This window comes from Mus musculus, chromosome 4 (genome assembly GCF_000001635.26).
Source record: "Mus musculus strain C57BL/6J chromosome 4, GRCm38.p6 C57BL/6J".
NCBI lineage: Eukaryota > Metazoa > Chordata > Mammalia > Rodentia > Muridae > Mus > Mus musculus.
This window is the reverse complement of record NC_000070.6, coordinates 91245774-91272723: the sequence shown is the minus strand read 5'-3', so window position 1 is coordinate 91272723 and position 26950 is coordinate 91245774. Positions and strand designations below refer to the sequence as shown.

General features: G+C 39.5%; 1 protein-coding gene across 40 annotated transcripts in view; it reads left to right on the top strand.

Annotated features, from left to right (window-relative positions):
* Elavl2 (ELAV like RNA binding protein 1) overlaps positions 1–26950 on the top strand; it is a 188576-nt gene that overhangs the window by 127385 nt on the left and 34241 nt on the right. For 11 of the 40 annotated variants that reach the window (XM_006502784.4, XM_006502788.4, XM_006502787.4 and 8 more), the window contains 4 exons: positions 8579–8732; positions 11738–11963; positions 18545–18583; positions 19154–22031. In XM_006502784.4, the coding sequence (XP_006502847.1) occupies positions 8579–8732; positions 11738–11963; positions 18545–18583; positions 19154–19484 (750 nt within the window). In that variant the 3' untranslated portion in view covers positions 19485–22031. Of the gene's footprint in view, positions 1–8578; positions 8733–11737; positions 11964–18544; positions 18584–19153; positions 26676–26950 lie in introns of those variants that run through there. The other 29 variants (NM_001374237.1, NM_207685.2, NM_001177883.2 and 26 more) reach the window with 11 other exon arrangements.

Genomic DNA, 26950 nt, shown 5'->3' with positions numbered 1-26950 from the left:
ATAGTTAAAGGCTAAGTATTGTAGCAAGTCCAGAATGTCTCCTGCAACTGATGGGAGAGTTCTGTTTGTTCATTTGATTGTTGTTATTTTAAGTGGTTATACAGTTTGTATTGATGGAGGCTTACTACAGACAGACAACCCTTGGGGGGAAAAATTAGTTTTGAATCTTAGCATGAAAATGTGTGTACATGTACCCAAAAGGTCCCCTAAACATTGTGGCGGGTGTTGTATGATTTACTTACAATAAAGACGCTGAAGTTATATTTGCTTTTAAAAATGTACTTACTACTTTTGTATATTCAGTTACTTTTTAACTAAAAGAAGTGAATGTGTGTGTCCAGGAAGGAACATGCACACATAAGAGCATGTGTCTACTGGTCGGAACACCTCAGTGCTAATAGCAGTACTTGAGGTCTTCTTCCATCAATTGGGGATGTCCAGACGGTCACACTTTTATTTGCTTTTTTACTCTGCAGAAATAGTTTAGAAACTTGGAAGACATTGTTCTGTTGTGTCTCAGGAGTGTCTTTGTCACATACACTGTTTGTTGTCAATAACATGGAAGGTCCTTGCTAAGCTATTTGCCTATATAGTCAAAGAGAAACTATAGTGAAGGGGCCGGGATTCTATTCCAGCCACCATACCTGAGAAATAGAACTTTTTGGACCCTCATTTTAAACTGCCATGCATGGATGGAATTGGGTCCACTTAACTGTGCTTAGTGTCATGCTCAGAGGCTAAGTTTAGGCCATATGTGAAAAGAAGGCCCATTTGTTACTTCTGCAGTTGCTAGTTTTCTTGGCATAATCCTTATAACCAGTATCCTTTTGTTTTCCTTTGGCCATTCCATGTTCTTAGTCTCATTAACAGTGTCTTCTGATCAGTCAGTCTCATCTTGATGTTGGAGCTAAGGTCAATTGCCTTGACTTTGACTCAGTGAAATTTGAAGCTGCTAGGAAGCTGAGAAGCCTCCTTAGTGTAAACAACCAGTTGTCTTTTAAATGGTGCATGATTTTCAAATGAAGCACTTAATGTAGGAGAGCTTGAAGTGTAGGTATATTTCAGTTGGTGGTATGTCAAGATCCTTCATTTTCCTTTTTTTATTCTGCTGGCCTGCCTCCAAAAATTAAATTATTTTTTCACACATAACTTAAATCTTGGGCATTAGTAATAGAAGAAATTCTGTACTTGTAGAAACCAACTCATCCACTTTGATGTGTTTCATATTTTTTAAACACCCTTTAAGCAGTGGTACACACCTTTAATCCCAGCACTTGGGAGGCAGGCAGAGGTGGATCTCTGAGTTCAAAGCCAGCCTGGTTACAAATTGAGTTCTAGGACAGCCAAAGCTACACAAAGAGAAACACTGTCTCAAAAAACCAATCAATTGATCAAGCAATCTATGCTCTTTAAGCATGATGATGATGATGGTGATGTGTGCACACACATGGAGGTCAGGGACAACTGTGTGGAGTTCTCCCCTTCTGCATTGATGTGAATTCCAGCCGTTGCACTCATCAGGACTGAATAACAAGTGCTTACTCTGAGCCCTCTCATTCAGCCATGTTTCATAGTTCTTATATATACATAAGAGAATATTTAATTTATCAAAGCGAAGTTCCATAGCTTCTTAGAGTGTCTCTTCAGGTATCTCCTTGGCAACAGCTGCTCATTCTCTCATTGATTGCCATTTCACTAGTTATTTGTGAGTTCAAAGGCCATGTTTCAACAACTAATATAATGAAGAAACACACAGATAGAAAAGTCACATCTCTGAATGAAATATCTGTATCTCTTCTTTGTGTTTTTTAGACAAGCTACCTTTGTTCTTATTGTCCTTTTGTTTTTTCCAGACAGGGTTTTTTTCTCAAGGTGTGGCTGACTGTCCTAGAACTCATTCTGTAGATCAGGCTGGCCTTAAACTCAGAGATCTGCCAACCTCTCCCTTCAGAGAGCCAGGATTAAAGACATGTGCCACCACTGCCCAGTGCACAGTTGTCTTTTCTAAGGAAACTGAATTAAATGATCTCTGTTGTCTTTTTTTATTCCCGCACCCCAACCCCACCAGTACCATAGTATTCTGTTGAGCTTCCTTTCCTTCAGGTATTTAAATCCTCAATTTCAAGAGCTAAAACTTCCTATTAAATATGTTTAATCGAATTTTCCAGTCTCTTCTGTTGATAATACTTACTTGAACTTTTGGCATTCCATATCAGATTTGCGGCTTGTTCTACCCTTAAAAAAAAAAAAGTTTTATAAACATCAAGTTAGTTCATGATGATCATATACCATCTTCACCACAACAAATGTGTGGTTGATAGCAATGTATGCAAAGTAATATGGTGGTTATTTCCTTAGTTCCAGGAGTTGTGTCACCTACAAGACAGGATGATAGTAGGTATGTCCTATTTCTGTACAAATTTAAAAGTGGCACAATCAGTGCACTGTAGGTACAGGCAGAGTCCTGGAATTCAGACTACAGTGGACAGGACTGGCAAGCATTTATGGAGTGGTAAGATAAATGTTTGCAAGAAGTTGGAAATAACTAGAACATAGGCAAGTTAGAGCAGCATCTTTTATTTAACAGAGGGAAGCAGGGTAGCAGGAAGCCTAGGGAAACTGTAGGTTATTTGAATTTATATAGAAAAAGTAGACAGTGCCCTGAGCCTCAAGGTTCGAGAAATGTTAGGTTCTAAAAGCCATAGGAAGCACTCCAGGCATTTTAGACAGAGAACACCATCAAAAGTATTCCATGGTATCTCTGTACTCAGTTGAATTAAAGCAATCATTATTAATCAAAACAGTGAGCAAACCTGTTTGAAGTAAAACTTGAAATTCTATTTTCCCCCCAGTGGTTGTGCTTTCTAATTTCTGTATCTTGGAATATTAAAAGTTAACTACACTAATATATAAACTTCTATAAGCCTTTTGCTAGAAGAGATTGCTTCCTTTGGTCCCATCATTTTTGCTGGAGCCAATCTTTATTCTGCACTGTTCTCTTCTCTTGTTGGCCACCCATGGGGAAGCATGCCTTTCCTGAAAAAAGTAATCTAGAACTATGATATACATGTGGCTTGGTGTGTTCCAGGACATGTTCCTGGTAGTGTTTTGCACATGGAAACAGATCAAAGCACACATCTTCCCTTTCGGTACATTTTAAGGTCTGTGGCCTGAATTGTGTTTGGAGACAGAATCCCTCTGTGCATGCTCTGAGCCCCTCAGGAGGAAGCTGTGCATCAGCCAACTGTGGAGGCATGAAGCTGGGATGGAACCTTTGCTCCACTTAGCACACCGAGGGCCAACTTGTATTTAGTGGTAGTCACTTTTTCAGAGAGCAACAATCAGGCTTTTGCTTTACGATATGAATAGCAATTAACTTGCAGTGTAAATGGGCATAATTATGACCTTTCCCATTCTTTTAAGTTAGAAGAAATTGAATTAGGCTTTTTAAAAAATGTCTAAAGTGACAAGTATCTAATTTCCAAGTTTAATATTTGTAGTTCTGGGTCAGTAGTTGACAAGTGATAAAAGCTGTTCATTGGTGATCTTGTCAGTGGGTGATTTTTTTAGACGTTCAAAGTTTAAAAAGAAACCGATTGCTTTGTTCATTTGGGGATCATACCACTTTAATCTGTCGGTATTAAAGTCACCGTTTCTGATATTCTCACTGATGAATCAGAGACAGGGCAGTAGTACTTTGGGACAGAATCATTTCAGATGGACTTCTGTAGAATGCAGTCATGTCCTAAGATATTAAGTTTCGCATTTAATGAAGTACCAGTTCTTGCCCATATGATACTATAAGTTTCTTTTAATTTTGTGTATTTTTATTAACTTCTTTTGATAGCATACTCCTTGCATGTTTAATGAGTAATTAGTTTTAGCTTATGATGAGGAAATGGGCGTTTAATTACAAAGAATATAGTGTATTTCAGAGTACTCCAATTTTGAAACCTAATTACTTTGGTAAACTTGTCTTGTTTTTTTGTTTTCTCTGTCCAGTGTAGTCTCATTTGTGAAGAGCACTTTGGGAAAGTCATTGGCTACACAGTCTCTCTGCTTTCTGCTTCTCCCTCCCACCTTCCCTCAAGGAGCCTCAGTATTGCTTGCCTTGGTTTATTATATCACTTGTAGGCTTGTGAGAACTTCCAGAATAAACCTGAGTTTTAAATTGCTATCTTGGAAGCAGATTGGTGTTCAGTTTTTGTACTCCCTGTATCATCTTTAAATATTTAAATTGCAGACGCTCTGGCTGCCTCTTAAATTAGATCCTTCACTTAGTAGTTTTGACATTTCATAACCTTGCTCCTCAGGCATTAAATATTCACCTGTTTAAATGGCAGTGAAAATTTAAAATACAAACCCATATATTAATCCAATGACTAGAAGGAAGAAGCTATTTGCCCCACCAAGACCAGTACTACAGATTCATTGTATTGAGGTATTTATAGAGAATTCCTCGTGTAAAGAAAACCCTCTTGAGTCTTCTCTGAGGGAATTTAGTTGTAAAGACCCACAAGGGTATTTAACACTTTGAAGATGTGTTCCCACATCTTCAGTCCCAGTGTGGTTTTGTAGGTGAGTATTGATGCAAGGCATCCATAAAACTCCAGATCCACAGCAAAGTCAGAGTGATGACCATTGCTGATAATTACTAGGTAGAGAGATTGGACTGGTAACGGATTTAAATCCCCAAGGTGATTGTCCTCGTATCTCTGTAAGGCTTCCCACTGTGGTTTAAAGTGTACTTCGTCTTATAATCCTCTGAGATTGAAGAGCTGTCTACCTTTTCTTGGAAGGCAGGATGTTGTTGACAGTGATATCCCTAACCAAATAGAGGAACAGGGAGGCTGCTTCCATTCTAAGAAACTTACAGAGGTAGGATTCAACCAGGTGCATCATGGAAGAAAGGTCAGCCCAAATGCCCCTTGTTTCACTTCCTGGAAATTCCCAGGGGTGGTGTTCTTTATTTCTATGGAATAGAATGTAATAAAACTTATTTTTATTATGATAAGCAGTTTCTACAGTTAATCTCAACTAGTGACCACTATTTTTAGGGAAAGCTACTTTGGAATACATTAATGCATGTGACATAAAAATAACTGGTTTAGTGACATCTTTTCTGCTATCTTTGCTTAGTTTGTATGTGTGCTTTAAGAAACAGGCTAGAGTTACTTAAAAATTCTGAACTCTTATATCAAGTGAACTGACCAGCTAGTTTCCATATTGTGATACTGTGAAAAAAAGCTGGACCAGGTGAGAAAGGCAGGGAGGCAGGGAGGTGAGTTGGTGAACCCAGACCTCAGCACTGGCTATGCTTCTCCTTACACATGGCATTTGCCTTATCTTTACCTCTTGTGTTGGCCACAATCTATTCTTCTATTTGTGTGCCCTGCCTGCCTTACAAGATAGTCAAAGGCACAGAACAAAACTCTATATGTCTTATAGCTGGTAAAAACCTAAGCCTGAATGTGACTTTATTGGTAAGCAGTATTTGTTACCAGTTCTTTACAGCATTATAGGAAACACCCTTTTAACATAACTAGGAGATAAAGAAATAATGTGAATGTAAGTTTGTGCATTATAAGCCTGGTATGGATGTTCAAACCTCTCAAACTAAGCATCCACAAGGCTGAGGCAGGAGGATTGCCTTAAGTCTGAGGCGAGCCTGAACTATATAGTGAGTCCCAGGCCAGCCTGAGCTAAAGAATGAAGTCCCATCTCAAAAGCCAAACCAAACAATGGGAAAAGCAAGCAAGCACACAAAAGAATGGATATTGAGGGGAGGGCTGCTGATCCCTGTATGCTTTCAGTTTTTACATAATCACTAAATATAAGCCCTTTATTCTAAATATACTTCAGGATAACTTAAAACACCTCACCCACACATGTCTGAACTGTACAAAGCAGTGAATGTCACTGCATGAGTAAATGACTCTGGAAAGCTGAGATGGACTTGGTTACTCTAAACTTGATTATATAGGTCTTTCTGGACATAGTCGGATGCACGTAGAGGTGAATAATATTTATAGCACGGCCACCCTAATTTTTAGACTCTTAAAAATGCTATGTACAGTAAAAAGTACTTATTTACTCCTAAAAACTACTTTTAAAAGGTAAAATTGTGTGGTTTATGTGGTATAATAGGATTAAGGACTTTGTCTCAAGTTAACAGGGTAATAAAGTGAACCTAGTTTTGAACCCAGGCTCACTGACTGGAGAATTGTCACCTTTCATCACTGTGACTCTCCCTGCCTTATGCTAAGCTAGAGCCTCCTGCCTGCCTCTCCTTGCTTTTCCACTCAATGAGAAGGCATAAATGCTTATGCTTGCCCTGTAGCCCATGGTGAGTGGCTCTCACAAAGAGAGCCCTTCAGTCACATAGTCTAGAGCAAAGTGACTGCTGACTGGCTCCCTGCTACAGGAATAAAACCATGAAATCCTCAATATGGAGTGGGCCAAGTGCCAGATTGTATAGCTTCCTTAGAAGATTGCAAATCAGCCTAGAAAAGAGCCTTGGTATTCATGTATTCTTACCACTGGATTCAAACATGCTTCCGAGTCCATGGTGCCATAGGTACAGAAGTCCCAAGGCTAGACTTTTGATTACTTGAAGTTTTCCTCCTCTTTTATTTTGTATTTATAAGTCTTCATTACAACGTAGCTAGGTATAGAGAGAAAAGAGTGTATGTGAATATTTTCTCTTTGCTACTGTCCCAGATTCCTTTATGGAGGACAGGACAGTGTAATGTGACTTTCAAATAAGCCCTTGGAACAGCATCTGTATTTCCAGCTGTTAGCGAGCAAACTGATTGAATAAAGACAGGAATATTATAAGCCCTGTTGGGGCAAGGGTAAAAGATACCAAGAACTTCATAAATTAATATAAAAAGCTGGCCAGGGTTTTCTTTTTGTTTTATTTCCTAGAAATATTATTTAAAAGTAATAAAGATCTATGGGTATAAAACAAAAAGAAAATGGTTAATGCTTTTTTAAAATTCTAGTTTTGATAAAAAGATTCTAAATTGTAGTAGTAAACCTGATTAAGGTTGGTTATTACTAGGTAATGTGACTAAGCTGAAGTAATCATAGTACTAGTCTAAGCAAGTCAATTCCAGAGTTGGACATTTTGGTTATTTATAATAAATAATGCAGAAGACAGGCTGGGTTACAAAATTTCTGTCCATGCAGTTGGCCAATCCTGAAGAGATCCTCTGTAAGCCAAAGAGAACATGTTTGGAAACCACATGGACCTACAGCTTTCTAAACAATGTTTATATGATATGGGTAAAGCAGGTATGAATTTCAGGTCTGATGAGATGATGGATTTCGTCACAATGCTCGGGTCCAGCTTGTTGTGGACTCATGTGGTCATTAACTAGATAAGATAGGCTTGGTTTATGACGTAGTTTTGCTTTGGCCACATTCTGGTCATTGTCTAAACACTGAGGATCCAGTGATGAGCAAGACTTGAATAGCGAGGATTATAAACTAATACAGATGTTTTGTCTACTGTCTTGTATAATTTGGGATTCTTTCATTAAAAGACTTCTTTAGATGTCAAAGAGACAGAAAGATTGTAGGAGCCTGAGAAGACAACTCCAAGGACACTTTTTTCCATGCACCACGGGGCTGATAACACGTACAACTCACAGATCACACACACTGCGGCAGCATGCACAAGATTCTTATGTGTTCAAGCTAGACAAAATCCTAACATGGAAAAAGGGGAATAAGCCCCAAGTCCCACCTCCAACCAAGAGCGACTTGCAATTGAAACTTGCTGTGAGCAGGAAAATCTTTTTTATACAATGGAGTGCCAGTGGGTATATGAAGCCCACTTCAGGGCAGGCTCGGGGATACTGGCTCACACAAAAAGGACTCTGTTTATATTTGTGAGCTTTTTTGTTTGTTTGCTGGATTTTGTTTTGTTTTAAGAGAAAGAACTTGAAGTTGGATGTGTAGGGAGAGGGGAAAGACTATGATGAAAATGCGTGTAATAAAAATTAAAAAAATAAAATTAAAGGAGATTTTTTTGAAAGAGCATAACTAGCAGATAAAGACAGCCAAACACTTGGTATAAAAAAGAAGGCTATGAAAACTTGTGGATGAGAAGAATATGGATTGTGAGTCCCTCCTGTGTGTAAATCTCCAAGAGTTCACCTGAGAGTGGTGTTGGCATCAGTGATATGAAGTCCTTCCCTGATAAGAGCTACACATTGTTATATGGATGCCACCATCTCCAGAGATGTAGAAAAAAAGTCTTAAATGTACCCGATGAGTTAAGAATATGTACACTTGGAATAATTGCTTGCAAATCTCTTGCCTTTTCGTTGCCACCCCTGAGGACAACTTACTTCCCTTGTCCGCGCTGTGTGCCACTGGTCTGGCTCGAGACCTCATGGGGACTGTAGGAACGGGTCTTTGGCATTCCTCCTTTTCTGAACCCTACCCTCAGCGAGCCAACAGCACACACTTGTCTTTAGACAGCGCTGGCTCTCTGCCCGCTGTGAAGCACTTGTGGAGGTTTCTGACAGGAGTGAGAGTACCAGTGTTCTTAACCTTATTCCCTTTTCAGGTTTCCTATGCTCGCCCAAGCTCAGCCTCAATCAGAGATGCAAACTTATACGTCAGCGGGCTTCCAAAAACCATGACCCAGAAGGAGCTGGAACAGCTGTTTTCACAGTATGGGCGCATCATTACTTCTCGGATTCTTGTCGACCAGGTCACTGGTAAGTAGCCAGTGGTTGTGGACAGTCTTGTGCTCCCTGACTGACGGGCGGATTGTGAAATATTCTGTCTCCTCACACAGCAGTCTTGCCTCTAGAACACATCAAAGGTATATGTGGGCCAGAAAATGCAATTTTCTGCTGGAATTGTTCATAAATATGCATGGACAGAAATAGATTGTGGAGTGGAGTGAGCGAGCTTGAGTCATTTCCACCCCGAAGGTGCAGGTTTGAAGCCCGTTTCATGGCTTGTAATAAATTTATAGATGCTATAATCTTCATTTTCAAGCCTCCATGTGAAAAAAACCCCTATCCCCCTTATAAACAATCTTATTTTTTGTGAAAAGCAAATTTGACTGCAGCAGCGGTATGCAGCTGGTTCTCTGAGCAAGGATGAGGTTGAATCCACTCTGGTAATTGCTGCGAAGGCAGTTTTCCCAGGCTCTGCTGTGCCATAGAGGCATACGTAAGAGGATGAGATTTTGAGTGGTAGCAATTTGTTTTATGCCTAATGTAACTTTTGACCAGATGAGAATATGATGTTCATTAGAACTTTGTACGCAAAGACCATTTCTGATAACAGTGTGAGCCAATGGATAGCTGGTGGTATGGATTGGATTACAGAGTTTTAAAATAACATACACATAGATTTTTTTTTCTATTATAAAAGCAATACTTGTCCTTTTGAGAACATTTTTAAACTGAAGAAACATGGAAGGGGGAGCAGAAAGTTACCTGGGGTGCCTTATTTCCAAGCTACCCATATTGCAATATTGTGTATTACAGTGTGTGAATTTTTCTTGTAAAGAAAGGAGCGGATTAACTCTAGAATAAAACCAGGCCACGTTTTTAATCTTCAAGTAGAGATGAGTTCCGTTGTTGTGAATTTGAGCAGAGCAGTGTAGGCTTTTCCATTCTGTGCTGTTAATTGCCTTCACAGGAAGTGCTTTTCATAGACTTCTGGCGAGAGAAGCAGCAGTGTGTACACTTCCTGGGAGAGTGGCCTGTAGACTGCGCTGCTGTGAGAAAGTCTGAGAGTGTATATGACTGCATTAGCTGCAGTAACGAGCCCGTAATCCTCCTGGTGCGGTCTGCACACTGGGGCAAAATAGAAACCCAAGCTTAACAAATCAAACAGAATTTATTCTAAGCAACAGAATTACCTCCTTGTTCATCGCATTAATTTTTTTAAAAAGAATTTGGTTCTTAATGAGAAATTGGTGGACTGAGAGTAAACTTTGTATGTAACATGGAAATCGTGTCTCTTCCTATTAATGATGGCAAAGGATGACTGAGCCTTCCTTTCAGAGAGCGAAGGATGGTGGGTGAACAGACAGTATTTCCTGAGTGGGGCCTATCAGCAGCCTGTTGGAACTTTGCTAGAACTACAAATTCTGGGGTCCTACACCAAATGTAGTCAATCCTGAGAATTGACATTTTACACCTCCCAGTCCCATAGCCCCACTTGTGTGGATGATATTTTTAAACCTATGCTTTCCTAATGGAGCAGCCAAGAATTTTAGTATTTTACTTTCCTTTGCTCTGTGTGTTCATGTTTTGTTTTGCCCCCCACCCCTGCCTTCTTTTTCTTTTTTTTTTTCTTTTTTTTCCCTTCTTCTTCTTCTTCTTCTTTTTTTTTTTTTTTTTTTTAAATTCAAGATCTCACTCCATGACCAAGCTACCAGGTTGGCATCTCACACTTGAAGCAAACTTCTTCAGCCTGCTGAGAGATGGAAATATGCTAGCTGGAATGTGTGTTCTCAATAGGAGCCCATAGAGAGATGAAAGGGGAAGAATGTATTTGTAGTCACTTCTTTATACGTACAACTTTCATGAAAAACACACCCTTTTCCTGAAGTGGAATAAGAAGCTCAGCAGCTCTGGCGTTGAGCCTTCAGGTGTTGGCCGTGTATGGTGTGTGTATCTTACATAGAAAAGATGAAGTAACAGCATATCAGATAAAACATGCCTCGAGACAATGCCTTATCTACCCTGGAAAAGTCTGAGCCTTATCCGGGTTCAATTGTAAAGCAGACAGACCCCCCCCCTTTTTTTTGAGAGGGTGCTCTAAATCACGATGGTATAGGTTTCCTCAACAGCCCCTCATAACTTCATTGGCCCACTCTGAATTATCTATACTTTCCTATGTACTAGGCTAAAATGTGGTCCTGTGAGGGCCTGGTTGGTTGCCAAGAAGGCGTTTCTCCAAGGCTGCCTACCTTGTGTTGACCAACTGTGATCTGCTCACCTGCCTGTGCCCGTTACATGCTGCTATTCCAAATTGTAAACCCAGAAAGGCCTTGTTCATGCCCTGTCTTGCCGCCGCTGTTATCAAAGAACAGTCAGGGAATGGCCTTCCAAGCTCAAGAGGAATGTTGGAGGCGCCAGAAGTCCACAGTTCTGCTGACTTAGCGTGTAGTCTATGCTGCATTACTTCTGTGAGATAGCGGAAGGGAAGAATAGAAGAGCTTCCCAGACCATGAAGATCCTCTTCAGATTCTGTTTTCTTGAGAGACCTTCATGTTTATATGATGACTATGACAAATGGCATTTCTTAGAATTTTAGTTTAGCAATATATGCTCTCTAGTGTTTTTAGCAAATACATATTTTTGTTCTTATTCCAAGGAAGGGGCTGCCTGTCTGATAGCATGATTGGAAAAGTACTTGGGCACCCAGTTAGTGTTACAGTGCACAGGAGGCAGGAGGGAATGTAGGGAAGAAAGCATGGGCTTATGTACTCTGTACTTTATTGGTTTCTTGACAAGCACACGGTAACCAGTGAGACCTCGCATTGAATAGGTTATTTGGTACATTTTTAAAAGGTGGAAGATTGAGGTTCTGAGTTGAATTACTAAGGTAAAATTTTCTTCCTGATGTGTTTTTTTGTGGCAAATGTTGTTTTTGGGTGAAAAGATGTTAATGAGAAGGAAAAATTAATTTATCCTTTCTTCTCTTCTTCCCCTTTCCTGCTCCCTCTTTCCCAAATCTTTACTTAAATCTACCTTAGGCATATCAAGGGGTGTAGGGTTTATTCGATTTGACAAGCGGATTGAGGCAGAAGAAGCTATCAAAGGCCTAAATGGCCAGAAACCTCCTGGTGCCACAGAGCCAATCACTGTAAAGTTTGCTAATAATCCAAGCCAAAAAACCAATCAGGCCATCCTTTCCCAGCTGTACCAGTCTCCAAACAGAAGGTACCCAGGACCGCTAGCTCAGCAGGCACAGCGTTTTAGGTAAGTCTGGTCTAGTTCTTGTGCCCAGCTACTAAACTGGAGGAGAATGTGCAGGTTGACTGTCAAGTAATTGTATCAATAAGATCTCTGCTTTGAGTTTGTCTTTACTATTGTTTTCTTTCTTTTCTTTTTTTCTTCTGTTTCTTTTTCTTTAATGGGCACAGAGAAAACATACTTGGGGAAAGAGCAACTTTTGCTGTTACCAGGGTGAGGACAATTAACTATAAGGGCAGTTCTCCTCCAGGAGTGACTCTGCCTCCAAGAGACATTTGGCCAAATGTAGAGTCATTTGTGATGGCATAATTTGGGTGGAGATGTGACTCACATCTAGTGGGTAGAGTCCAGGGATGCTGTTCAGTATCCTGAGGCATACAGGGAACCCTGCAGCCACAGGTTACTGGGCCCAAAGCACACTTTGAGAAAAACCAGGCCTGCAGACTGCGGTCTAATGTGCTGTTTTCTTTTTGTTACTCTTTTCTTGCAAAGAATTTATTTTTGTGTTTGAGCTGTCAAGTAGAGCTCTTTCAGTTAGCTGTGCTTTATAATATAGACATTGTTAAAGATACATGACGATAAGAATGCTATACGTTATTTCAAGTGCAGCCCTCTCTCCTTAGGTTGCATCTTACAGTTTAGAGGTTGACACACTTTAGCTGTAATGTTCAGAGAGGAAATCTATTAACATTTCTGGGTCATGGTTTTTGCAACTGTGTCTCCTCTTCCTCCCTTCCCTTCTCCTTACCATCTCCCCCTCTTTCCTTCTCCTCCTCCTTTCTTTTCAGCACTTTAAAAATTTAGAAGTCATTAGCTTCTGTGTCATACAGAAAGTAGTGTTAGTCTGAATTCTGCCTCTGGGTGTTAATTCACTGATGCATTTACCCAAACCCAAAGAAGTCACTGTGTTACTAATGGGAATAAATAACCCAAATTCTCAAGTTATCTAGTTGCTGAATAAACAAGCAGACCAGGAGGCATTCAGAGCATACATACTTTGTGTGGGAAAAAAAAAGAGTGACTTGAGATTCAGTTAGGAACAGTGAATGTCTGGTTTTATGAATGAATCACCCAGTTTTTATTTACCACTCAGCCACATGGTATCATATAGCTGTATTGTATCTAAGTCCTAAGCTAATTTTTTATAAGTACATGCAAATATATATTCTTTCCTTTCTAAGACTGATAGTTAACATTCAATCATAAACTTAGTAAGATAGAGGAATTAATTAGCTTACATGTTTTCTAGCTTGGTCACATACATTTTTCCCATTGGTATAATAGAGTATAGAAAAGAGAAGAAATTTTTAAAAACCAACTTAAAATATCTCCTCCTAGAAGCAGTTAAGTATGTGACTTAGGTGTGGAAAGAAATTTCTGTTAATGCCTGGCTGAATACCTACCTAAGCTGGCCTTTGAGAGAACAATGCCATTGTTAAAGGCAGGATTGAAGATGGATGGCCAGCTCCCTGGTCCATTGAGTTCATTTGCTGTAATTGTAGGAGAAAAAGAAAAAAAAAAAAAACATTGAGGAAAACAAAATGTATATCACCTTTGGCCTTGGTGACAAGTAGTGGCAACTGAGTAAGAGGCAAGGGCTCTGAGCAACTTGGTTATTTCCTTCCGCAGAGAGAACTCTGAGCGCCTCTTTCCAGTGCTGCATGCATGCCCTCGCTCTGACGCCTTTCTAACTTTATTCACTTGTTGCTGTTTCTGAATATGGTACAGTTCAAGCCGGGTGACTTTGAGCTGTGTTTCCTAGTCATTCTGCCCAGTTAGCTTTAGTTGGCTGTTAGGAGAAAGCTATACTGCCATGCATTGTTGCTTTGTGATTTCGATTAAAGCTGTAGTGTTATTTGCTGGTTGCTATTTATTAGAGAAGTGCTCCTAGATTCTCAAGACTATGTCCAAGGACCCACAGACAGCAGTAAGAGTCCTGGTCTCTGGGCAGCGTGTGCTGGATGTTGAGTACCACAGCATTCTCACTCAATCTTCCTTTCCCCCTTACACACCCATGCCTTTTATTTTTGATGAGTTAAAGTTTTCCAAAGTTGTCACTACAATTAAATTTAAAGCCTTTATCTTTTGTCCATCCCATATTACAAAAAAAATTAATTTTATCATTACTTATGAGATTATTTGGCTCTTAAAGGAAAAAACCAAACCTTTCTACAGGAAGGGAGTAAGGAACATTAGTTGAAAGGAAACCCCAGCATTAGTAAGTGAGGAAGACTAGTGTGTGTAGAGGTTTGATCTTGGAGTCCCAGCTACTCTAGAGGCTGAGACAGGAAGATCAGTCAGAGTCCCTGCCTGATTGTGAAGTGCTCTTCTTATTGTACTACATTTGACATCAGGTAGCCCCAAGATGTAGCTGTTACCAGCTTGCCCAGTGAGGGCAAAATGAAGCAATGAGGTACCCAGGATGGACGATTTTTCTTTCCTAGGATTCGCCTCACTGCTCATCCCCACCCCTGCTTTGTCTAAGTGGTAAAATGTGTGTTACTGTGTGCAAGGGAATGTGTTTAATCTACACTAGGAATGAGAGAAATGAGTCAATTTCTACAGTGCAAATATATCTTAATGTGTGACTGGTGCTTTTTAAAAGTATCTTTAATTTGGCAGTCATTACCTTGCTTTTCTTCTTTTATTGAATAAAAGTTGATCTTTGAGTTTATAAGACACTTGAGGTTAAGGACTTGAAAGTTTTGTTGGCATCTTGCTCTTTTCTGTAGTTGAGATGTTAATTCCTCAACAGTTATTTCTTCATAGTATTTATGTTTTAGTGCCTTCGCTTTGAGTTTGCCACTTCCCAGCATGAATTTTAGAATGTTCACTGTGTTGTTTTAATGTTATGGTGGTACCTTGGCAGCTGAGAAAGACAGAAGAATACAAGTTATAATAACGATGAAAGGACTTTCAGAATTCATGAAGATTAAAAAATAAAATAAAATTTCATGTAATAAGGATTAACTTTAAAAGTGAGCTTATGAGGTTTATGGCTCAATCTGTATTGATAATTAGAATTATTTAAATATGAACACTGCTAATCTGATGGTCTAGTTGAAGTGTTTATAGTATACAAAATAAGGCAGAATATTTATTTGAATCAATGATGTGATTTCAGTCCCCTAAGAATATTTTGAGTACAGGATATCCAAATTAAACTGTAAACCAAAATGTCTCATTTAAGTTTATTGAGTGTGACCTAGGCAATGGCTGTGTGTCTGCTTCTGTGAGTGTTTGTGCATTTTAAAAGAGCCTCTGCAGTTAGCAGTTGGGTTGAGCTTTAGGCATGTTGCTAGTTGCATTGGCTTGGTTTCATGTTGGAAGGCACAGATGTCAAGCCTCATGAATACTTGTCCTCATTTGTAGAAGATGTGACTGGATAAGGGAACATTGATGAGCTTAGATTGGTTAACTTTAAGCCAACGGTTGCTCTACACTTTGGAGAAGTTTGTTAATTTTTCCACAGTACACAAAATTGTGTTTTCTTATTTGTGGTCTTTTTTACATATTATGTCTGACTTTAATTGATTTTTTTTTAACTCACCTTCCCATATAGATTGTTCCCTAGTCTACCAGCTGAATAGCTTGAAAACTAGGCATATACTTTAGTTTTATGCTATATTTCTAAATATTCTGCTTTGAAATGAAGGTGTTCTAGCTGGTAGAGCATTCTATTAGAAATGTGCCTAGTAATAATCTGAGTTACAGATCGATCCTGTGATAGGCAGCATTTCCAAATGTCTGTGCTCTGCACTTGTTGTCTATGCACATGGGTTGTACCTCTGTAATCAATGAACTTCAGATTCTGAGTTCTAGTCAAATATACAAACAGGATGAAGATGAAATATATACTCTATCAGATATAACAATATACTGATATATTTATCGAAAGTATCTTAGTACATTAAGATTTTGCTTTAAGCAAGGTTCATAAAGTGTTAACTTTTATCACTTTGAATGTTTTGACTTCGTGTGAGAGACGTTGAATTGACTTGTGTCTAGCTTCTGGACACGGTTTCTGTGAGAATTAGAGGAAATAACTGGTTTGTTTTCTCTTGAATTCCCCTCACTGGAGCGTCCTCAACCCAATTTCCTTTCTTTTGGGACTCTTTCTGTAAGTAAAGGGTGCCTCCATTCAAGCTCAGATTTTCTAGATAGTCTTCCAGACCCATGGAATGTGCTGCTTGTGATTTGGCTTATACCCCAGCTAAAGCCTGGGTGGGAGCAGACATTGGTCACCTTCTCAGGAAGGCTCAGAGTTCCTCAGGACAGCATGTGACAGCGTCGAGTGGATGCAGATACCGCTGCAGTCCAGATGTTAAATATAATTTAAGACCATTCTGGCTTTAAATAGCACACTACACCGGCAGTTGACTCCTTAACATCTGCTCCCATAGGGGAGCACGTCATCTGCGTGTTGTCCCAAGTTACCGCAGAGAGAGGCTGCTAGCCTGGGCTCCTCTTGAATGTAGTGACTTTCAGTTTTAGGTGATCCTGTATGGAACTTCTCCTGAAGCTGTGGGACATGGAGGTGTGACAGCTCTGCCAGGGCTACTATGACATTTTCTCCTAGAGCTACACAGTTTACAATTTGCCACCTGCTGCTGGACAAAGGCAGCTTGATGTCTGTCTGAAGTACCCACTAGCTTCTTTAAATTCCAGTGGGACATATAAGTGTGTAGCAGGGAGAGCCAGGGAAATGGGGGTCAACTCCCTGTAGTCACTAGCTGCCATGCCTGAACTCTTTCCTGGAGCAGTATTCCACTCCCTTGCTCATGGAGGAGGAGAAAGGGAGACATGTAGGAAACTTGGTTTAAATTCTCCAGGATTGAATTTCCCCTAAGATTGGGAGATGAATGAGGGTCAGAGGACCATATAAGACTCTACAGGTGGGGCCGCTCCCAGGCCCATTGAAGGTCTTCAGAGACCTCCTTGCAAAACTCCCAGAAGTCCTCCTGAGGATTGTAGGATGGGATAGAATTGGGAATTCCCTCTGTGCTTATAACTTACTTCAATGGCAGGTTTGGTTCTCATCCTATCTTAAAAGCAGACACATTTTAAAGAAATTCTATGTCTGGAGTTTTATTGCTCACCGAAGTGGGTGGAGGGAAATGCAGCTACTAAATTTTGTCCTTTAATCACTTTGAACAGAGACTTCAATATGTTCATGTTTCCCACAGGTACCGTTTGTCAAATGCATTTCATAGCTATCATTCCAGTAATTTGATGAAACTTTCTGTATCTGATCACTTTTTGATTGGTGTTGAGAATTTGTGTTCATTTCCTCCTGATGTTTGTAACCTTGGTTTTTGTATATAAAGGCATGGCATCTTTCCTCATCTTCACTCTGCAGGACACAGAGTCAGTCCCCAGACATTCTGTACTCTTCACACCTGCTCTGTGCTTTGTGTGTGCAAATATTCTCACCCAGTCAGCCTTCTGGGTAGTTTCCATCCTACATTAAGTGGTGGGTGATAATTTTGGTACCCTTTGCTTTGACATAACCACCAGGTATGTGTTATAAAGCTGCAGTGCTTGGATCAGTGGTCTGTGCTAAGTGGTGCCTTTGAGGTTGTGGACTGCAACACGGCAGACCCAAATAGATGAAGGAAGATCTAGTGTCACTGTGATTTGTTCTCTTGCATGAGAGCGACTCAACAGTTCCCTTTTGTTTTTTCACAACACATGAAAGCCCAGAGGAGGCTTAAGATTAGGGACATGCAGGGAAAACATGTTTCCATATCTGAAAGACCAGAAGGAACACTTTGGCCTTTATAAATTGAGAGGAGTTGCTTTTCTTATGTGCTCTTCTCTGTGTTTGGGTTAACCTCAAAAAGCTGATACCTACCCACTTCCCAAAATACTTAGCTTTTCACAGGTATTAAAAGACAAAATCATTGTGCCTCACCTCTGACCTGGGGCTGTGGAGAGTGGGGAACATTGCAGTTGGGTGAGTTATATGGCTCTGTATTAGACATGCCTGCTCCTCATGTGTAATTTATTGGTAAATACTAGAAGCGTGAGGCACCCATAATCGTCTTCTTGACACTGATAATGCAGGATGGCCCAAACAAGTTTGTCCATAAACAATGTAATTGTGCATCTCTGTCAATCTACATCTTTGATTTTAGAAGATGAGAACTCCTCTGAAGAACTAGCTCTGTGGGTTGAGGTTAGCTGGTTAATCTTTGGACGCTTCAGTGGCCTCAGGAACCCATGGAATTGTAAGGAGTAAAAGTGGGCGTTTGTGAAGGTGCTGGTCAGTTCCAGTTTCACTTTTAGAACCTGCCTGGCGGGGAGTCGGATGTCAGCTGTTCCGGCCCCTTTCACATTCTGTTTCTGGCTGTTCCCTCAGATGACCACCACTTTTTCCTTGGCTGCACTGACCTTGTACAGATAGCCAGTGTTCTACCACAGTGGGTGCCCATTCTCTCAGGAATGGTAAAAGACCCAGTGTTTTGAAACATCAAATACATTTTTTGCACCATTATCCCCATGGAAGGTGGCAGTAGTGAGCCTAGCTTTCATGAACTAAAAGGGGGAAATTAAACACTGAAGTTTGCTAAATGTGTGTTTTGCAGGTTGGACAATCTGCTCAATATGGCTTATGGAGTGAAGAGGTAATGACATAGGTTCATGACACCCATAATCCCTTCCCACAACCAATTGATTTCTTTGATTTGGGGAGCAATATTTCCACCCTCATAAACTTATGTTGGGTTTTCTTTTGCATGTGTAGCCTATTGTAAAGTTGCTTTTGAAGTGCGTTGAACTCCTGGAATATCTTTATACCACTATATGCCACCCAGTCTTTTCAAGTCATTATTTCAGATTGCATTGCAACATTATAGCATGTTTCTGTTACATGTTGGTTTTCTCCCTTCTCCATCCTCATGAAGCCGATTTTTAGATTCTTTTCTTTTCTTTCCTTTCTTTCTTTCCTTTTGCCATTGTTTAATTTGTTGTTTTGTGCAGCAGATAGTGATCATTTCATAATCAGTACTTGGATTGTTTGTCTGTTACTGCAAGCCACAGATAGAGCCTCGGTTGACACATCAAGTAGCTGTATACATCTGTTGGGGAAGTAGAATTGCTAAACTTTGGGAAAAGAGAAAAGAACTTAAACCCATTGCTGTAACCAATCTATGTTCCTTGTATGTGTGTGTATGTCTGTTTCCTGTTTTGTTTAGTAGGTTTTCTCCAATGACGATCGATGGAATGACCAGTCTGGCTGGAATTAATATTCCTGGGCACCCTGGAACAGGCTGGTGCATATTTGTGTACAACCTGGCGCCTGATGCAGATGAAAGTATCCTGTGGCAAATGTTTGGGCCTTTTGGAGCTGTCACCAACGTGAAGGTCATCCGTGACTTTAACACCAATAAGTGCAAAGGTTTTGGATTTGTGACTATGACAAACTATGATGAGGCGGCCATGGCGATAGCTAGCCTCAATGGATACCGCCTGGGAGACAGAGTCCTGCAGGTCTCCTTTAAGACAAACAAAACGCACAAAGCCTAATGAGCTCTTGTCCTCAGTCCATTTATATATGAAAACTATACAACAAAAGCAAGTTAAGAGAAACTTTATACATTAGTAAATGTCTTTGTAAGTCAGTGTTGAGATGGGGATAAATGACTACTTAGCATCCTAAGAAATATGTGAGATTTTTTATTGCTAGTATTTGAATTAAAACTTCTTAAATATCTTTTATGTTTGAATATGGACAAGAGGTACAGGGTTTTTACCTGTCACATTGCATTCTATTGCCTTCTTTGAAGAAGGTGGACCTTTTAAAGTGTTTCAGCTAAGGGAAGACATTTCTTTTCTTTTTACATAACTGCCTTGATCCTGTGAGTAAGTACTGAGGCTTTGTGTTGTAGCTCTTCAGTTGGTTGTCTTTCCCCACCTCCTTATCTTTCCTTTTCTTTCTCTTTCTTTTGTCTTTGTTTTTTCCTTTCCATTCTTTAATTAGCTTTGTGTTTGGTTTACATTTCAAGCATTGCTGTTATGTCTCAGAAAAGCATTTTGAAGTTTACATTTTTATTTATGAAGTTACAAACAGTATTTATTTTGTAATTCTGATTTGGGCTGGGGCAGGGGGGGCGACATTATAAACGCTTATTGTAAGAATACTGGAGAACTTTTCGTAAAGCAGTACCTTGCCAAAGAGATAAGAGCCTCTTTGATGTGGGTTTAAAAAAAGCATCTATTTTTATAAAAAAGAAAATTTGGAGAAACTTTTTACTGGTCCTGGAACAAATATTTTGACTTGAATACTTTGAGAAATCTCTTCATATGACACCTAGTGAGCTTTTAAAATTTACCAGGAAATTTGCAACGGTTGGAAAATTTAGAAAGATTTATGATGTAGAAAAATACTTTTGAGATCTTTGTATGAGAGGAATTGAGTCAGTGAGGGAACACTGCTGGTTTCATTTTCGTAATCACCAGTGGGGCGTCTGATCATCCTGGTTGTTATGTGATAGATGGCTCACATTGATTTGTGATTTTGAAACAAATAAAAAAAATTTACAAAAGAATATATAAGAGCAGGCAAGAAATTTAAATTACCAAGAGATGGGGGAAAATCTGTTCTTCCTAAAGAAATCCCTTCAGATAGAGCTCATGGTGTTTAGTGATGTACTTGCAGTATCGTTTGAAGAATTGTTTTGTCTTAAGGAAGATGAGATGTTGCACACGTTTGGATGGCAGCAAGTCAGCAAAGGCGACCTGAGTTGGATATATTTGGAGGTATTTTGAGAGTTACGTTTAAGGCTAACACCTGAGCTTTGTGTGATGTAAATAAGACCTTGTGTTTATGAACCTTTCAGCTAATTTTATTTTTTTCCCTTACATATCAAGTGATGTTCAGGTTTTGAATGTTTTGTATCAGTTCTTTTCTTTGTAAATGGCATTAACATTGTTACTTGAGGTCTTGCTTATTCAGTTCTGTTGTCCTGAGGACTTGAATTTACAGTGCATCAGATTCGTTGGCTAATTCTGTCTGTAGATAGTCTAGCTTCAGCTGTTTATGGTGATGCTACATTTTCGTTTATAAATATGTTTGTGGTAAAAAAAAAAGAAAAAAATGAGTATAACCATAGGTTTTGAACAAATTTCCTTACATTTTTCATACAAAAATCATAAATATCTGTATGCTATTGAAATTTAACTTTGTATGATGCTTAAACCACTATTTGGGGAAATAATAAAATAAGTCTTTACCATGTATGAAAGAAATTTTAAAAAATACAAAATATTTTCTGATTAGCATCTAGCTTATAATAAATTTTCAAAAAAGCTGAAGGCAACTGTGGCCTTCATCAGGATGCACTGAGAACTATATAGTTACGTCCTGCGTTTTGTATAAACTGAGATGCTCATGTGCTTCCCCTTAGAACAGGCAATGTGCTATGCATAACATAGTTGTACATTATCTTTGCAGTTGCTTTGAGTTTTATTTTTTATTATTTAAAACTGTAGTTATAAAAATTTTCAGTATAGTACAGTACATATACTGTGAGGCGCGTGCTAAAGTGAACAAGCGAGTTTTCATGCTGACCCACTCAATGCTATTCAGAACTCAATTGGCTTAGCACTTTCTCATATCCTTAGGTGCATTTAGATTGTCAGAGTTAACCTGCGTTAAAAAAAAATAAAATAAAATACATGTATATATTTAAAAAAAAAAATAAGGTTTCCCTTGTGGGCAAACAGCAGCTACACGCTTCTTTCCTGTGCTACTGTAGCAAACCACAGCATTGATGAGAAGGCATGCGGACTGTGCTTCACTTCACAGTGTTTACCCGAGCACTTAATAAAATGTAAGGCTGGTATTTATTTGAAGTTGTACAGTATGACTTAATTCACATCTGTTGGAATAGAAAATATATTCTGTTGAGTATTTAAGAGGCTGTACATGTTTTCTTTTGTGTTTGGATTCTTTGTGCTTTTTCATGTTCGGTACATCAATAAACAAAGTTGAAGGGAAAGAACTGTGTATCTTTAAATACATCTGGATTGTGGGGTACCTATGCGCAGTCTAGTTCAAAAATAAATAAATAAATAAAAAGCCTTACTCTCTTTAATGAAAAGAGGTGTTCTCAGAGGTCGAGTTGAAAGCTGTGCTATCTAAAAGGAATCCAGAAGGCAAGTTAACTGAAGGGGGTGGGGTGGGGGGGAGACTTAAAGGAAAGGAAAAGAACAAAAACAACAACAAAATATCAAACCCTAAAAGAGAAACAAAAACTGTGACAGAATACTCTTGACTTCATTAACTAGGTGACTTTTACAGGGACGTGTTGTTTCATCAGCTAGGAATGCACCGTTAACCCTCGAGCATTTTCAGGAGTGGTTACTGCACACCCTATGACTTGGGCATGGCAACTTTATTCTGCCTCTGTCCCTAAGACTGTGCCCACCAGAGGAGGTGTTGGGTGACACTTGTGTTGAGCAACTGCTATCTCATTAAGAGACAACTTTCTGTTAGGTTAACAAAATTGTGAACTGTGCCAGCTCCTTCCATGCTTCATTTACACATTTAATCACAACACATCTCCGGAAGGTAAAAGGATAGAAAAACAGTTCTTGCTGTTCCTTTTGTCTGTCTGTCTGTCTGTCTCTTTGGGATGTGATCTCTCAATGTAGTCCTGGCTAGCCTGGAACTCACAGAGATCTACCAACCTCCGGAGTGTCAGAATTAAAGATGAGGACCACTGTGCCTGACTTCTCTTGCTTTTCTTTTCTGTGAGAATTACACTTTTATTAAACTTCAGAAAGCTGAGTATGTTGAAGGGATTTTTTTTTTGTTGTTGTTCATTTGTTTTTTATACCTCTACTGGATGATTTTTTTTTCTGATTGCATTAATTTGTTGCTTTGGGTAAAAACCATCTTATTTTATACCTAATAACCGAGACTGACTGAGTGGCAAGGCTCTTCCTCTTCCCATAGCCTGCTATTAAACACTGCCAATTTGAATTTCATGTTTTTCCTTATGTGATGTTCAAACATGTCCCACCTGTCTCCCCTCTCACTTCCTCTGTATTTTGTCGGGTCGACAGCCAGTGCTTCTTTTGCATTTGAACAGACAGTGGAAGAAAAGAACCCTATAAAGGGGGTGTGGTGTATTTGTGAAGAAGTTACATTTCCCCTTTCAGATTCCCTTGCCTCCCGTGTTTGCAAATCATTTGAAATGTACTGCAACTCACTGTGGAAGTGACTGACAGCAGCTCTTAATCTTACTGCCATTTTAAATTAATCTGATTTAGAGAAATGTTGGCAATTTCGTCTTCCCTTTTAAAAACAAAAACGAATTACAAGAGTCTCCTCTTTATAAGATATTCAAAGTGGAGTGGAAATTTACAACTACTTTTTCAAAGTGTTACCTCGAAAAACAAGAAAATGCAAATATCTCAACAGTAAGTTCCTAAGAATTGTAATCCCTGGGTCTTTAAATGTATTTTCTAGTGCATTATCCACATGTCACTTTAAAAATAGAATAAGAAAAAAGACAGATACCAATTTCCATACGTATGTCTCTGTTGTCCTATTAGAGTGTTGGGCAGTAGAAACAGATATGCAGATAAATCCATAGGAGTTTGAATATCAGGCATGTGTAGTCTGTCACTGCAGTGAATACTCCTTTGTTTTCGATCTATAGTTTCTTTACATTCTTTCCCTGAAATGTCACAGAGATTCTTTACCATTCAAAGCAGAAGATTAAAGTACATACCCCATTAATGCAGGCAGGTGGTCAGTGTCAGATGGACCTTGCAAAGTTAACTGTTGCAAAGTTCCATTTCATATCACGAGCAGGGGTGTGTGTGTGTGTGTGTGTGTGTGTGTGTGTGTGTGTGTGTACAGACATGGGTGTGTGCTTCTGCTGCCTGCTACACTGTGCCCTAGTTCTGTGAGAATGAGCAGGTACCTCTCTTCCCAGAGGCCATCACCTAGATGGGAGAACAGTAAGCTGCCAGGTCATGACTACAGTGCCATCAGATGCAGTTACCAAGCTAATGTGCTGTGGCTTATTCAAACCCAGTCACTCTGTGCTCTGCTCATGCAGTTGCCAGTACATCTCTTTCATTCAGTGAATCTTGTAAAAAACAAACTCTTTCAGTTGTCCAAGTCCTATGGGAAACAAAATGAAAAGTTCTGACCCACTATATAGCCTAATAGGTTGACAGAGAACTCTGGATCTTCATTCTATAAATATGTAATATATAGAAAGACAGTTTGGAAATCACTGATGATGGTAAAATAGCTTGAATATGAAAAATATGTTGTGCTGTTTTTATTCAACTTTGAAGTAGGACAAAATACATATCCTGGGCCTGAAATGTGGCATTAATGATATATTTAGTTTAAACAGCCAAATATTATATAATTAGACCTAAACTGATAGGACACACAGAAACATTCATGCGTGTCAGATTTTCAACTATCTCTCATAGCCAGCCACATCCCAGGCATAAGTGCAAGCAGATGTTTGTGCTGACTTGATGTGTGGAAGACATACCTCACTGCTGCCCAGTGCTCACCATCCGCAGTTCAGAAGTACGACACGTCACAGATGCACAGGGAAAGAGAAGAGCAGAGTGTCGTGCACAGAATCCATGATTGTAAAAAAGAGAACACATAGTTTTCGCTGTGTGGGGGCCTTGGGAGTAGTAGGATAAGAACACTGAGCCACACAGAAGTGGTAACAGTTGACCAGTCCATTGAAATGTTGGTAGAATTTAAAAGATGTTAGGGGAGAGGGGATTCAAGAAGAAAACTGTCAACGGGGCATAGGTAAATGTCTGCCTGCCTGTGTTTTGGGAACATTACTATATTCATTTATAAGCTGTGTGACCTGTGAGTTCCTTATACATTTGTCTGCATCGGCTAGTTTCCGATTAGCCTGAAATTTGAGAGAGCACAATGAAATAGGAAGTCCTTAAAGATTGAAACATTGCCACTGGAGACCATGATACAATATAAAACATATAAACATTGAAGCCTTGCCCCTTTATTCTCTTGCTTGTTTCCATTGTGACCTTTGCAAGTATCTGGTGTGGTAGATCATATTAATTGGGAGGGTGTACCAAAGTCACTACTGAGGCCATTGCCTCTTTTATGAGATATGCATTTGAAGTATGGTGTGTAGTGTTTGCAGAGGCACAAGACACAACCAACATTACCCTGGTAATAGCGTGCTGTGCTTATCTCCTGTCCGACTGTGCACCTTTCACACTGGACAATGTAATGTGATTCCTTCTTAGCACTTACACTATTTGGCTGTTTGTTCCCTGGCCATACCTTCCTTCCCTCTTGAGAAGAAGCCACGTAAAAGGCCACTTACATAGTTCTTCCCTGACCAAGGCTTACAGCTTGGATTATCTTTTAGGCCTCTTGGATCTAACAGTTGTTCGTAGGCACATCCATTCTCTACCACCTAATTTTTTGATGTTTTTCTATAATTCTTTTTCTGTATAGCTAAATGTGTTTTTCAGATCCAACCAGCCTGTCCGTGGACCTCATTGCAGCTCTGATGACACCAGCTGCTACCAGCAAGTAACTTACTCTTTGGGATGAAGTGTGGTTGGCAAGGTGGCTGTGTAAGCTTTTTGCTGTTGGGGTGGTAAAGGTGCTACACTGGCTAGGAGAAATGGTGACACTGTCACTTAGGCATCCAGTAGATGAAGCGCTTTGGTTTCCTGGGACTCTGAATTAATGCCAATACATCAAGAAACACTGAGAGCCCTGGATCAGAAGTTAGCCCCACATTTTACATGTATGTTATAGATCCTCTCCTTTTTCAAAAGGTAATTTTGCAAACATAGATAGCAATAATGAGTAATACAGACGTTCATACTCCAAATGCCCGAGTTCTGTCGGAAAGAAAACATAATCGTTGCCTTAAAGTTGAACCAGAAATGAAGAGGTTTCCTATACTAAATATTTAGTAAAATTCTGCCTCAAGAATGATTGTTGCTGTGTGTTTCCTCCCAGCACAATGAACTACGTGTTAACATTCCCTTTCTCACATGGTTCCTTAAGAAGTACCCTTTTATACCTAGACATTGTATGAAATCCTCCACAGGTAAATTATAGCTTATGTTTCTGTATTAAGATTACACATCCCTGAGTACTAGATAAGGTAGCAATAACGCCACGCAACCTAAAAAACCGCTCATTGAAAACCTTCTGTCAGTTTATCCTGAGCCTTAAGGGATGGATCGTTTTGCTTTTGCTTTAGTTGTGTATTTTCAAAGTCATTTTCCACTCTGTTTTTTCATTCGATTGGTCTCTGTCCTAAAGGGAATCCTACTTTGGCACACAGTCAGCAGTCTACTGTGGCACGGGTTCTGGGAACCTTTAAAATGCATGCTTTACCTGTAATTGCCGTTCTCCCACTAAAAGCACATCAAGAGCTCACTCCACACCAGTCGCGGGCTGTTTCTAGACCGGAGATTTAATTTATAGTTTTCACTCCTGTGAGCTAGAAGATCCTTGAGAGAGCTCCTTTAGAATATCTTATTTTGCAGATAAGTGAGCCAGGTCTCACTTGAGTCTTGGCCCTGGACCTCAGTTCTCCTGGCTTCTGTAATCCTGCCGTTCATTATCATCGAGGCGCTAAAACAAAGGAGAATTGGTTTCTGGTGAAGCACCTTGCAGAATGAAATTGTCGTCATCTTGAGATGGGCGTGGCATCTAGGAGAGTCGAGGTGAGGATGGGTGTGCATTTGTAGTGTCGTGCATTTGCTGCATCTTCCTTCAGAATCATGGTTTGTCTCTTTTTTTTTTTTAAGTTGTGTCTGTGTATGTAATCTTCTTAATATACTTTTTCAAACATTAATTTTCTTCTCTGATAGAATGTTTTTACTTTTACATTACTATTCTTTAGCACAGTAGTTCTTAGCCTTCCTGACAGAAACCCTTTAATCTAGCGCATCATATTATGGTGACACACCCAACCATAAAATTGTTTTTGTTGCTACTT